A 13,588-nucleotide genomic window follows, 5' to 3' on the forward strand; every position below is an offset into this window, starting at 1 on the left:
ACAGAACAAGTTGGGGATTTATTGGGTTTTTCACCCCTCTGTATCTCAGCCCCAGGAAGACCCCCGGGGTTGATTTTTGGTACACTCAATCTCTAGTGGCCCCTGACGCCGTAAACCAAAATACAATCCCCTGGACCATCAGGGGGAGGAGGTATTAAAGTTATAAAACCGCTGTTTAAAAAAGTTTTCGCTTTATTTGACAGGGCTACAGCCCAGACGAAAAAAGGAATCAAGCTGAAATTACGCACACACATTCCTTGTGCCCTATTGATGTGCCTTTTGTGCCATTTGACCCCCTCCCCTCCCCCCTCGTTTTTACCCCCCAAATAGTACTTTCCCGGGGTTCTATCACAGCCCCTCGGAGGGCTAAGGTAATGATTTTTTGTATGCATATTCTTGGGGGGCCATTGAGTACACATACAAAAATTCAACCCCCAGGGACATCATGGGCCGGAGTAATTGAAGTTTGAAAATCACTAATTTTCCCTAAATTCTTATGTACTTACTCTCAGCTCATAGGGTTTGTTTATCTTGGACTGCAATTGCAAGGTTACAACAGATCTAAGAATTATTCCAAAGTTGTCTTAGAAAATGAAATTCAATCAATACTAAAACATATCCAACAGTTGCAACTAGACGTTAAACAGCGGATATCACAAATTTGCCACAGCGACAGCGCATGCGCGCAGACTTAGCTCATTGGGCATTCTGTTTTCAGATTCTATGTTGTTTGTTTATACTTAAGCAGAGCAACAAATTAATGAATGAGATTAGAATGCTGTCCTCCCCCCCCCCCCAAAGTTTTCCCGATACGAAATTTCCTTCCCCCTGTTTTTCAGTTTTTATATATTTATGGAGGGAAGAAATTTTAAATGTCGGCGCTAAACTGGGGTTAAACCATTAAAATATTTTACGTGACAAATTATATGAAACTGTACGCATATGAATACGGCACATATAACATTTGAATTGAAAGCGAAAAATAGCACTTTTTTTATTGGTTTGCTTGTTTTCTAAATTAATGGTTTTTTCACAAACAACACATAATGAATTGAAAATAAATGAAATACGTGTATGGATATCCGTGCTTTGCAGTAATTTGTTAGCTGAAAAAATTTTTCGCAATTAATTTAAGCAAGACTTTTAATGAGCTTAGTCTGCCCGTAACATGCGCATTCGCTATGGCAAATTTGGGATATCCGCGATTTGACATCGAGTAAAGTTGTATAGATCTTCTGACACATTCAAATTTAAAATATTTAATGGCTTAGTTTTTTTTTTTGCTTGGTGATAACATGCGTTATTTCATTTTTTAAATGAATTTTTAAACAAAACTAGGTATTAAACAAGACAAAGACTTCTATCAAGAAAAGGATAAATCACCAAACAATTACAATTATCCCATAAAACGTAAAATAATCCACGATTTAAGAAAAAATGTAATTAAACAAAAAGTGAAAAGCTAGATTAAAATAGCCCTCAAGCTGTAAAACATTTGAAGAAACCTTTATGAAAATGTTGAATAATCTGTTAAATAAAGAAACTGTAATAGAATTTATTGCGAAGTTGTAAAATACTCGAAAACAATATAATTTAAAATATAGTATTTTATTGTCGAAGAAGTTTTCTTTGCAACAGAGAGGATACAAGGAGTGCAATAAAATTTAAACCGCCCAATTCTCGCAAAATGAATCTTAATAGTCAGAAAATAACTTGACGTAAAATTAGGCTAGACATTATTGTTCCTTAAAAAAAAGAAAAAAAAAAAACAGCGTTGTTTCAATTGAAAATTTTCTGACTTGAAGTTCTCATTTCTAAAAATACAGACAAAGTAATAATATCAATGCAAAAAGATGTGATATCTCATCAAAACAACCCTGTTGTAAAAATTTCTCCGCCAAGAAAACCTTTAGCTTTTCCGCACAAAAAAGAAAACCTGCATCCTAAACCCAAAAACCCTCAGTCATAAAAAGTTATGATATCTAGTTTGCCCGCCAAGTATCTGCCAAACTATCATCCTCCTTCTTCTCCTTTTTCATCACAGCTACTTCCATTAGAACCTCCTCCCACCTTCAACTCCTCAGAAATATGGATAAATCTTTTAAATTGTTTATCTTGTTTGGCGGGAAGCTTTTCAAAGTGAAGTGGTTGCTTGGTGAGCAAAAAGCTTCCCGCCAAACAAGATAAACAATTTAAAAGATCTATCCATAAGCAGGGTCATTCTCCGGAATTTAAGTTTTAAACGAAAATATTTCTCAATTTCGAAACCTTTTTTTTCATTCTTACATGAAAGTATTACCTACTAGAAGTAACCACAAACAATGGCCCAGCTAAATTCCAATTATTTCACTCATAAATAGAAATATATAAAAAATGCATTGTTCACGGGGAAAAAAAAACTTTTAATGTTGAAAAGCGATTCCACTTTAATATCAAAGTAGTAATTTCGTTAATTGTGTAAAAAAAAGAGCTATTTTGATGATTAGTGTGAACCTAATTTTAAGCTCTCTTAATTTTAGTTGTCCTTTTAGCTCAAATGTGTGTTAAAAATAGTATAATATTGATATAGTTCCAAATTAGTAAATTTGAGAATATACTGGCAATTTATAATTTTGGATGCCTAAAATTGATGTATTTCCCCTCCGTCATTTATTTCCCCCTTAGAAATAATGACATTGATAAGGTCTGTCACGGAAGTGAGGAATTTTCCATTTATATAAGACTAATGGATACATTTTTCAAGGAAATATTTTTTTCTCTGTTGCTACAATTTTCACATGTTAAGCATATGAAAACATGTTCACTTCTTTTTTAAATTAATTTACAACCTTGAAATTCAAGTTCACGGAGGTGAGAAATCCTGAATAACCACTCTTTGTTTTTAAAACAAAATCTACCTTCTTGTTTTTTTTTTAACAAGAATTTCACAACTTCTTTATGGCAGAAAATAAACAAGGGACTCCCTTGTATCATGGAAAATAAAATGTGATGTCATTATTGCCACCTGTTAATGAGAAATGGCATTTTGCGTTTAGGTGACAGATGTGAGAATTTATTGTGTGATATAATTCCGTACCCTTTTAAAACAAACCAAAGCACAATATTAAAAAATTAAACATACTTAAACAATTAGTATTTGAGACACTTCTGAAAGGAATGATAAATAAATATATATATACTTTTAACAAAACAAGTTATTAAGCAACATAAACAGTCACACCGGGTTTGTGACATGCCACGGAGGTGAGAATTCACATGTTGTGAACCAAAAGTATAGTAAAATAAAAATTATTATTAAAAAATTGTTGGCAGATTTAAATAGATGTGTTTTTGATGAAATTAAAAAGCATTGTTAAATGATTTGTTCCTTAAAGTTTTTACTGTAAAAGGCGTGTGACACAAAAGTTACACTTTTTGAAGAATGAACAATCTAGAACGATTGAAACAATCTAGAGAAATAATATATTAGATTCAAGGGCGCCCATATAGCGGGGGAAGGGCTCAAGTCCCCCCTTTGAAACGAGAACTTCCTTGTTTTTAATGCTTTTTTCTTTGCAAAAATGTATAAACATTTCTTTTTCAGCCTATTAATGAATAAGTTATTGAAAGTGTCAAATTTTATTATGTCGGATATATACTGAAATCGGTTTCCACGGAGAAAATATTTTGCTAAACCATGGGGAAATTTTTTGAGCCCTCCCCCCTTAAAATTTTGCATATGGGCGCCCTTGATTAGATTGAAAATAAATGTTTTTGTTTTTGAAAGTTGATACAGTTTCCCATAGCAGGCTGCTTTAACCGTTATGGCTTGAATGCCAGCACATGTTTTTCTTTTAATCGAATACTTAAAATTCAAAACCAAAACCAGTTGAACTGAATCCGATTTTTAAGTGTAATTTTTCGAACGTAGAAAAATTGCATTTTTTTCCGACGAAAGCAGAGGATAAAAAAATGATTTCTAATTTTTGAAGTTGATAATAAATTTAATGTTTTACATCGTATTCGAATAAATAGTTATGAAGGTGTTATGAAGGTTTACTGGATGAGACTCGTAATTTCAATTTGGCATAGTAGTTTTGTGAATAAAACATGACAACATATATAAAGTACAAATTGAGAATGGAAAAAGGTTAAAAAACCAGCAAACAGCTGCTTTGGCACTCTAAAATACAAGTGCCATCATCAGTGCATTAAAAACGAAGACAGGTTCACCCGACTAAAACACAGGCGAGGCGAACAATGGAATGAGAGACGAGTTGCAAAAGATATGAGAGCAGTACCGGAAACGATGACGTCAAGGTTACGTCAGAACTCCAGAAGACAGTTGCACTCAGGAGAAAACGTCACGGACAAAAAATAAATCAAATAACAGACTTCCAAACATTAGGAAAAGGGGGAGTGCTAGACAAATCATTGACGATTAAATTAGCATTTTTCCATATGTAATATGACTCCCAAAAATCTAAATCATGAATGGACGAACACTCGTGAATAACTTTGGCGGAAGAAAAAATAAAATTATGACCGCAGGACCAACAATGTTGAGCAATAGAGGAGCGTTTGAGATCCTGTTTTTTGACGTAATTTTCGTGTTCTTTTATCCGGAATTTGAGGGATCGTCGAGTCTGCCCAATGTAGGCCAATTTGCACTGGCAGGAAACACTGTAAATGCCCCATTTAGTCGGGTGAACCTGTTATCGTTTTTAATGCACTGATGATGGCACTTGTATTTTAGAGTGCCGAAACAGCTGTTTGCTGGTTTTTTAACCTTTTTCCATTCTCAATTTGTACTTTATATACGTTGTCGTATTTTATTCACTATGCAGTACAAAGTTTTCGACTACTTTTTATGTATAGTAGTTTTGTATTTATACAAAAGGTCGAACACTGCTAACAGCAAAAGCAACATTTCAGCATACAATGAAGAAATTTTCTGCGCAAAAAGGATTCCCTTGAGGTCTGAATTTTTTAATCTAATATTTTTTTATGCTTGCATTATGCTTAGTAATCTAAACGGAGTTAAAGCTTTCAAAAAAAGGAAGAACACCCTTTGATTAATAGTCAATTTATCTGAATAATAACCGTAGCCTGCATAAAAGAGTTGAAATGCTAATTCCCGTCGCGTTTATGTTATTGCCTTACGTGTGTTATCTGTTGTAATGAGTATTGGGAGGCTCTGAAAAGTTGAGCTCCGACTTTGACAATGTTTACCTCTGTTTCGTTAATTGGTGCTAATTTGAGTTGAGGAACTTTCGTAGTAGTTTTTCAAAAATATTCCAACTAAAATCCAAGCTAATAACTCGTCTGTTTTTCACTAAACTACCCTAAAACAGGTAAACATAGTCAAGGTCACAGCTCAACTAACCAGAGCTGCGCTATACATGTAATGCGTAATATTAATCGAAATTAGCTATAATGGCGGACCCGAAGTTTAGCTAATTTATAGCCGAAAGCTCTACCAAAAAAAAAAAAAAAACAAACTTATCAATGAAACCGAGCAACTAAGCCCAGTGCTTTTGAGCTTTATTAAAACACACTCACACACAAACAGGTTATTTTTAATTTTTTTTTCTTGCCGAAAGTGACACAAAAAATTGGAAAATTTTATTAGAACTTTGCTTTAAAAATAATTTGCATAAGAACTACAGTCTGCATCAAGGTTTTGCAACAGCAAGGAGCGTTTCTGAAAACTTGATTTTTAGACCGTAAGTCTATTTTCTTCATTAGCATGCCTGATAACTTTTAAAATGGGGGGGGGGGGATTTCTTTAAGAGATAAGGAAGATCTCGCATACTGACAGAAAAATAATCCACAGAAATAATATATAAGATAAGATATTGAAGAGAAGTGTTTTTATTTTTGAAAATTTTTATAATTTGTTATCGCAGGCTGCTTGAACCGTTATGGCTTAGATGGCAGCACGTGTTCATCATTTAACAGCACGGTTAAAATACAAAATAATTTGAACTAAGTCCTTTTTTCAGCGTAGCTTTTCGAATGCAGTAAAAATGAGATAGGCTATTTGTTCTTTTGCAAACAGAAGGAAAAAATATATATATCACCCTTCAAATTGAAGTAGTATTTTTTATTTGACAAAGAGTCAAAAACTCATTAGAAGAATCCATATTTCAATATACGATTTATTATATTTTTCTGAACAAAAAACAATTCCATTGTAGTCTGAAATCTTAAACCTGATACTTATATTTTCGCTTACATTATACTTTAATTTTCTTACCGGAGCCAAAACTTAAAAAAAAAACCCTTACAATTGAGAATCATTTTAGCTCCGTGTTGCATCAAGTTTTCATAACAGCAAGGAGTGTTTCCATCTCATTTATTCTATTCCTTCATATTTGTTATTCATTTCTATTAAGTGTTCATGTAATGCGCGATATGTTTCTAATTTTTTGATGCAGATTGTCCGGACGTGGGCCCGAACACTCATTCTCCTGATTACCAGTCGAACGCTCAGCCGATCAAGCTATTCAGCTCTGTCGGTCCCAGTGCAGGTTAAAGTTATAAATTTAACCGAAAACCTCATTCAGGTTCTTTAAAACAGGTTTTTTTTGCCCAAAAAATAATTTTTAGACCGTGGATCTATTTTTCGTTAATAGCGCGCACGATAAGCTTGAAAATAAGGTGTAAATCAAAGAAATCGATCAAGGATTGAGGAAAATCTCGCGTAGAAACAAAAAACAGGTTACAGAAATAATATATAAGGATTCTAAATTTAAAGATGATGAGAAAATCTACAAAAGTGTGCATTGCGAAAGGTGAGTGCGTAGCACACAACCCTTAAAATTCTCCATTATGTTTGTGCATAACCACTAACACATCGTCTCACCCATAGGACATTGTGACAATCGAGTGTTATGCTGTCGTGTGCAGGTAAAGGGCAGTAACTGCAAAATTTTCATTTTTTTGCATTTTTGTCCTCTATTGTACGTTAGCTTTATTGTACAAGCTTGCTTATTTGGTTTCCGCTAAAAAAAACACGCGAAAAAAAACGTCTAATTCCAGCTTTTCTCTATTATTAGTATTGAATCCGAAACACATTTCTTCAAATATCTCGAAAAAACATTTCTGCAGATACTGCCATTTACCTGCACACGGCTATATGGTCAACCACACTTTCGTTTGCGCATTGCCACCGTAGATTCTTGGGAAAGAAGAAGTTAACTATCAATTTTTTTGATACATATAATAAGTGTAACTGCCCTAAATTGATTTCATTTCGGATTGTATAATTCGTAAATATCATGGTTGCACTACCATTGCGTATCTGTGAGCAAGCACCTCTTCATGTCTTTAGTACACGTTTAAACAAAATACTATGCACTTTGCAACTACTTTAGCAACTGCAAATATTCCTGATCAACGAATTTTTTTCTCGCTCTTTTATAGTAGCACTTCCTGCCATAAATGATCCGAGATGGGAAGAATTAGAAGCCTTTCGGTTTCACACTCGCCAGGCGCCCTTGGACAGCTTGTCATGTCCAATTTCCTAGTTCACTAATCAAAACAGTGGAAGGACTCCAAGTGATGTGCGTGTCTACAATTGGATGTACGCTAAACCTTTTCTGAACAAAGAGGTTTTTAAGAGAAAGAGGGAAAATACTTGTCTGCGTTTCAATTTGTGCGCCTCGTTAAAAATTTGTAGTTTATAATTACGTTAAGTTGTGAATGCAATCTGTGGTTTAACTTGAAAATTTTTTGAAAGGAGACGCGAGTCTAACACTTTCATGATTCTGAAGTTCTGTTATCTTAAATCGCAAAGTTTCGAAACCAAATTTTGAGTACCGAGTATTTCTAGTGTTTGATACAGAGCCCATTCTGAGCTTTTGAAGCAATACAGGAAATATTTCTTGCAGATAATGTTTTTTTTTTTTTGTCACTGATATTCCTATTGTACTTGTTCCCCTTTTTTAATGTGTCGTCTAAATTGTACAATGTTTTCAAATTGATAGTTAAACATAACAATTCTAATTCATCTTTACCTATTCATAATACGCTTCTCGTCTTGAATTTTTGAACGAGAAGAAGTCCTTTAACTAATAGAAATAAAATAAAGAAAAAAATCTTTGAATATAAATTCTACTTTTTTGTAAGTATCTATTCTGTTTCTTTTCTTCTGTCACGATACTTAAATTCCGCTCGCAGCATATAGACAAAGTGCTGATTGAAAATTATTTGATTTTTTTTAAAAATATTCTATAGACTAATCTTTTGTATTCTCAAAAGTTAAGGACTGTAAATTTTATGAAGACAATTTCTACTCACAAAATAGTTTTTACCGTAAATTAAACTTATTGTCAAAAAATAATGAAAATGCTGATCTACGTTACCATAGCTAAGCAAAAATAAAGAATTTTAGAACGGAAACGTTTTTTTCAGTATTTAAGAAACCAAAAGAGTACCTACATATTAAAGATTATAGAACTGGTGGTTAATATAAGAAAATCAAGAACTCTGCAAGACTTTCTTAACAACAATTCATCTTTAAACATTAACATAAAACTGTATTCAAACTGTAAAGGTCGCAATCGAAATTAAGTTGATGCTCACGATATTATTTCAAGGTTAAACCTTAAGTGACATTTACGGAATTGACAGGCAAAAAGAAGAAAGGTTTCGTAATTTGTTGTGAGTTAGTTACAGTGAAAGTAAGAAATCTGGTTAATTTCAACATTAACCAGTTAATATTAACATTGACTTACCAAACACATCGGAGAATTATCGAATATTTCCGGATAAAGAAAAATGAATGTGGATATATTCCAATGTCGCTCAATCACGGTAATATATCGCACCCCGATCACAAAAATGACACACACACAAAATTTAAAAAAGAACAAAAAAACAACAACACAATATTAGAAAAATTAAGATTTTATGTCATAGTAGTTTAAAGTGACTTAGTCTGAAATATTACAATACGCACGCAAAAAAAAAAAAGGATGTGATGTTAACTTGCTATTTTTGTCGTCTAATCTATACTAATAATATAGAGCAGTAGAGTTTGTTTGAACGCGCTAATCTCAGGAACTACTGATTCGAATAGAAAAATTCTTTTTGTGTTGAATAGTCCATTCATTGAGGAAGGCTATAGGCTATATAACACAAATGATTAATAGGTGTGGAGCAGCAATAAAAACGTTTTGAAAACAGGAAAATTTGTATTATAATGTAAAATGCTTGGAACGCAGAATAAGCGTAGTGGCTCGACCTGAACGTCCGGACTTTGCGATCCAGTGAGCGTAGGTTCGAGTCAGCCATAAGGCAAATCTCATGCGTACTTTTCAGAGAAAATCCTAAACGATGCTAGATTTGACTTGAAAAAAAAGAAACATTTTTATGTGTATCATTGTCTTATTTTTCTAACTAATTAATTAACTAATAATATAAATCTGAAGAGTTTGTTTGAACGCGCTTACCTCGAGATCCACTGATTCGAATTGAAAAATTATTTTTGTGTTGAATAGTCCATTCGTTGAGGAAGGCTCTAGGCTATATAATATCACTCTGTGACTAATAGGAGTGCAACAGCAATAAAAAATGTTATGAAAACGAGAAAGTTTATATCTATACTAATATTGCTTTAAGTTTCGGAAACAGAAGAAATGTTTTTATTTTCTCAACTTGTTTAAAGAGGTCTTATGCTCTTTTTTTGACATCACTGCTATACAATTTTTAATAGAGCCTTATGTCATGGTTGTGTTGCACAAAATCTAAAATATGAATTTTTTTTTTTAAATTTTAAAATTGTACTGAAATGAGCAACATTACAAAAGCTAATAAAAGAAGAACAATTACCAATTTGAGATTCAGCAATGAGAGTGGTATTTCTGTCACACAGAGGCGAGTATGGCAAGCCCAGAGATTTTTCTTTATCACCCTAAAATACAATCATAAGATGAAATACAATATGTATTTAGCATTGGGCTTGTGAATTGAAACTTTTAAAACAATTGCATGCTTAGAATTGAAATGGCGGGCTGTAAGGTTTTTCATGGAAGCGAAATACTTTTAAAGCAAAGGAAATAATGGAAACAGAAATTTATCATAAACTGATACATCAAGAGTGCAAACGTTTACGGGAATGTGGAACTAAAATCATTATTTTTTCAAAGTTAAAAAGTTTCGGGGAAAGAAAGAGAGGAAACAATTTTATACCTGAGACATAAAAGTATGCAAATGTTTTTTGTTTACATTTTGCCGAGAAATTAACGTATTTCTTAAAAAGAATTGACTCCACGCTTCACCAGCGAAAAGCGGAATTTATTTACTTCAAAAACGTAAAAAAGAAAGTGTTCGTTTAAGAATTCTAGATTCTAGGCTTTTTTGTGTGTTAATATTTACACAATGAAAAAAAAAAAATTATTTCGAATTTTAATCTTCTGCATAATTCAAAAAATGAATGACTGTAGCTTAAATTATTTTGTTTATCTGATGCTTATCAGGCCTGCCTAGTCCACATAAACTACAAAGCATTAAAGTCGTTATCATACAACTTAAAAACCAAAAAAACAAATTCCTAACTAGCTGTGTAGACAAAAATACATTTAAAGATAAAACTCATTTTAAAATTAATAGATAGCATTTTGCTGCCATTTTTCAGAACTGCAATCTCCCAATTTTATTCACAAAATACTCTTTTCCCTGACAAAAATTCTAAACCTATCGTTTTTCGCTCTTAAAATTTTCAGCTATTCATTAGAAACTTATTTTAGTTCAGAACCATTAACTCAAACTCTGTTTTTTCATGTATTTTAAAGAGTTATTAAAAAAGTAATAATAATGTATCGGATGCATTTTTGCAAAGAATATTGATGCAAATTTCTTTCTTTTTTACTTTTGAATTTTTGCCTTCAATTTGAGCTCAAGCATTCAATGTTTAGGACAACATTCTGGTTAATATTCGTTAAACTAGATTGAAAATTTTAATCTTAAAGATTCGTCATTACATGTCAGTCTTTTCAACTACGAATAGGTGAAGCCTAAACATTAGAAAAGAACAACTCATGATGTCACTAAACGCGTGGTTTGAATTAATGATCACTGTGCTGATTATTTACTTTCGTTCGAACGTTCAGCATATGATTTTCGGCACTTTCAACGAAATTTTACCTTGAATATCACGAAAATAATACAAAACTTAAGTGAGCAACCACACAGACTAACTATCACATAAGTGAAAATGGCCTTTCTGCTTTAAAAAAATAATAATTGAAATTGTAGTTATACATTGCATATGATGACGGGAATGAGGTTAATGCCGTTATAAAATAATTAATATCATTAACTATAAACAACAAAAGGTCGTCTCAGCAGACATAATACCATAATACTTCATCTAGTTTCGTAAGAAAATACATCATTTAAAGATTTCTTCGCTACTACATATCAACGAAAAATATAAAAGTCACATTTTGGGTTTTACTCAAAAAATTGCGCTTAGAAAATCAGATTTTTGAATTCCTGCCGTCGAAGGGCAGACCTTTACGCGGATCAGATAATCTGTATTACTTTTCACACAAGTTGCATTTGTGTCAGCCAGTTACCATATTTTTAACATTTTTTTCTAAAATCACCCAGAATGTAATTTAAAAATTCAATTACTAATTAAATTTAGCTTGAAAAACAATAAACCAGAAGAAAGAATCTTTTTCAGAGACATATATTTCGTGTTTAATGTTTCAAAATACTTATTAATGCGTTTTGATTTTGAATATTAGTCAGAAGTTTCGCGAGGAATAACCCAGAAGGAATTTAAAGTTAAAAGGTTATAAAAGATTGAATTTAAAATAGATGTTTTTTCAGGAAAGTGTAGCGGCTTTCAATATTAAGTTAGTGCGGGATAGAGTGATTTGTTATGACCTAGAATTCTTTAACCCTTATCTTTAGAAGTATTTTTGAAGTATATTTATTATTTTGAAGTAGTAGCGTGAAAAACTTTAGCTGTCAAAGTTTATGCGTATTGTAAAGAAAGATATATTTATTTTCACTGTTTTATTCAACTCTATGTGTATTTACTGTCCATATTAAATGATTATATTGATCTTTTAATAACAGAAAAAAGTTTTTTACATTTTTATTCTAGTATATTTCGACTCCAAATTATTTAACCTTTAATACACATTTTTTTGCATGGAACGATCAAGCTTTATTTAATTGCAATATATTGAATATATTATATTCCTAGAAATATTTTAAGTATTACTCACCTGAAGAAAAAACTCTTCCATCAAAAGCAAAGTCCATCTATGATGAAGATCCCAAGTCTTGCTCGGATGGCTAATATCACAACAATGTAAGACCAAGGACAAGGCTTTTGACTTTTCGATGCTAGAGATTGAGGGATATGAATTAAATTTTAGTAAAACATTATGATAAAGATGATCATTACAAGATTGATTAAATGAGTGTGACGTTCTGCTTTTCTGAGCGGCGTGGGAGGTTAGGAGTCAAATGGTGTAATTGGGAGCGAAATTTATCAAGGGACGCGGGAGCGTCAAGCCCCGCCAAGGAAACCAAACGTCAGCAGCCAACAGAAGTAAATCCACCGCCAAAGACGAAATGAAATAAAAGCGTCCAAGACCAAGATTACACAACAGAACAAGTTGGGGGTTTTTTGGGTTTTTCACCCCTCTGTATCTCAGCCCCATGAAGACCCCCGGAGTTGATTTTTGGTACACTCAATCTCTAGTGGCCCCTGACGCCGTAAACCAAAATACAATCCCCTGGACCATCAGGGGGAGGATGTATTAAAGTTATAAAATCGCTGTTCAAAAAAGTTTTCGCTTTCTTTGACAGGGCTACAGCCCAGACGAAAAAAGGAATCAAGCTGAAATTTCGCACACACATTCCTTGTGCCCTACTGATGTGCCTTTTGTGCCATTTGACCCTCCTCCCCTTCCCCCCTCGTTTTTACCCCCAAATTGTACCTTCCCGGGGTTCTACCACAGCCCCCCCGGGTGGCTACGCTAATGATTTTTTGTATACATATTCTTGGGGGGGGGGGGCATTGAGTACATATACAAAAATTCAACCCCCAGGGACGTCATGGGCCGGAGTAATTGAAGTTTGAAACTCACTAATTTTCCCTAAATTATTATGTACTTACTCTCAGCTCATAGGGTTTGTTTATCTCGGACTGCAATTGCAAGGTTAGAACAGATCTAACAGTTATTCCAAAGTTGTCTTAGGAAATGAAATTCAATCAATACTAAAACATATCCAACAGTTGCAACTTGACGTTAAATCGCGGATATCACAAATTTGCGACTGCGCATGCGCGCAGACTTAGCTCATTGGGCTTTCTGTTTTCAGATTCTATGTTGTTTGCTTATACTTAAGCAGAGAAACAAATTAATGAATGAGATTAGAATGCTGTCCTCCCCCCCCAAGTTTTGCCAATACGAAATTTCCTTCCCCCTGTTTTTCAGTTTTTATATATTTATGGAGGGAAGAAATTTTAAATGTCGGCGCTAAACTGGGGTTAAACCATTAAAATATTTTACGTGACAAATTATATGAAACTGTACGCATATGAATACGGCACATATAACATTTGAATTGAAAGCGA

The 13,588-nt window shown here is 33.1% G+C and overlaps 1 protein-coding gene across 1 annotated transcript in view; it reads right to left on the reverse strand.

Annotated features, from left to right (window-relative positions):
- LOC129218856 (dual specificity calcium/calmodulin-dependent 3',5'-cyclic nucleotide phosphodiesterase 1-like) overlaps positions 1-13,588 on the reverse strand; it is a 143,337-nt gene that overhangs the window by 21,759 nt on the left and 107,990 nt on the right. The window contains exons 10-11 of the mRNA XM_054853177.1: positions 12,228-12,348; positions 9,817-9,898 (exon numbers count right to left, since the gene is read on the reverse strand). Of these exons, the coding sequence (XP_054709152.1) occupies positions 9,817-9,898; positions 12,228-12,348 (203 nt within the window). The remainder of the gene's footprint in view (positions 1-9,816; positions 9,899-12,227; positions 12,349-13,588) is intronic.

Source organism: Uloborus diversus, chromosome 3, assembly GCF_026930045.1.
Source record: "Uloborus diversus isolate 005 chromosome 3, Udiv.v.3.1, whole genome shotgun sequence".
Classification (NCBI taxonomy): Eukaryota; Metazoa; Arthropoda; class Arachnida; order Araneae; family Uloboridae; genus Uloborus; species Uloborus diversus.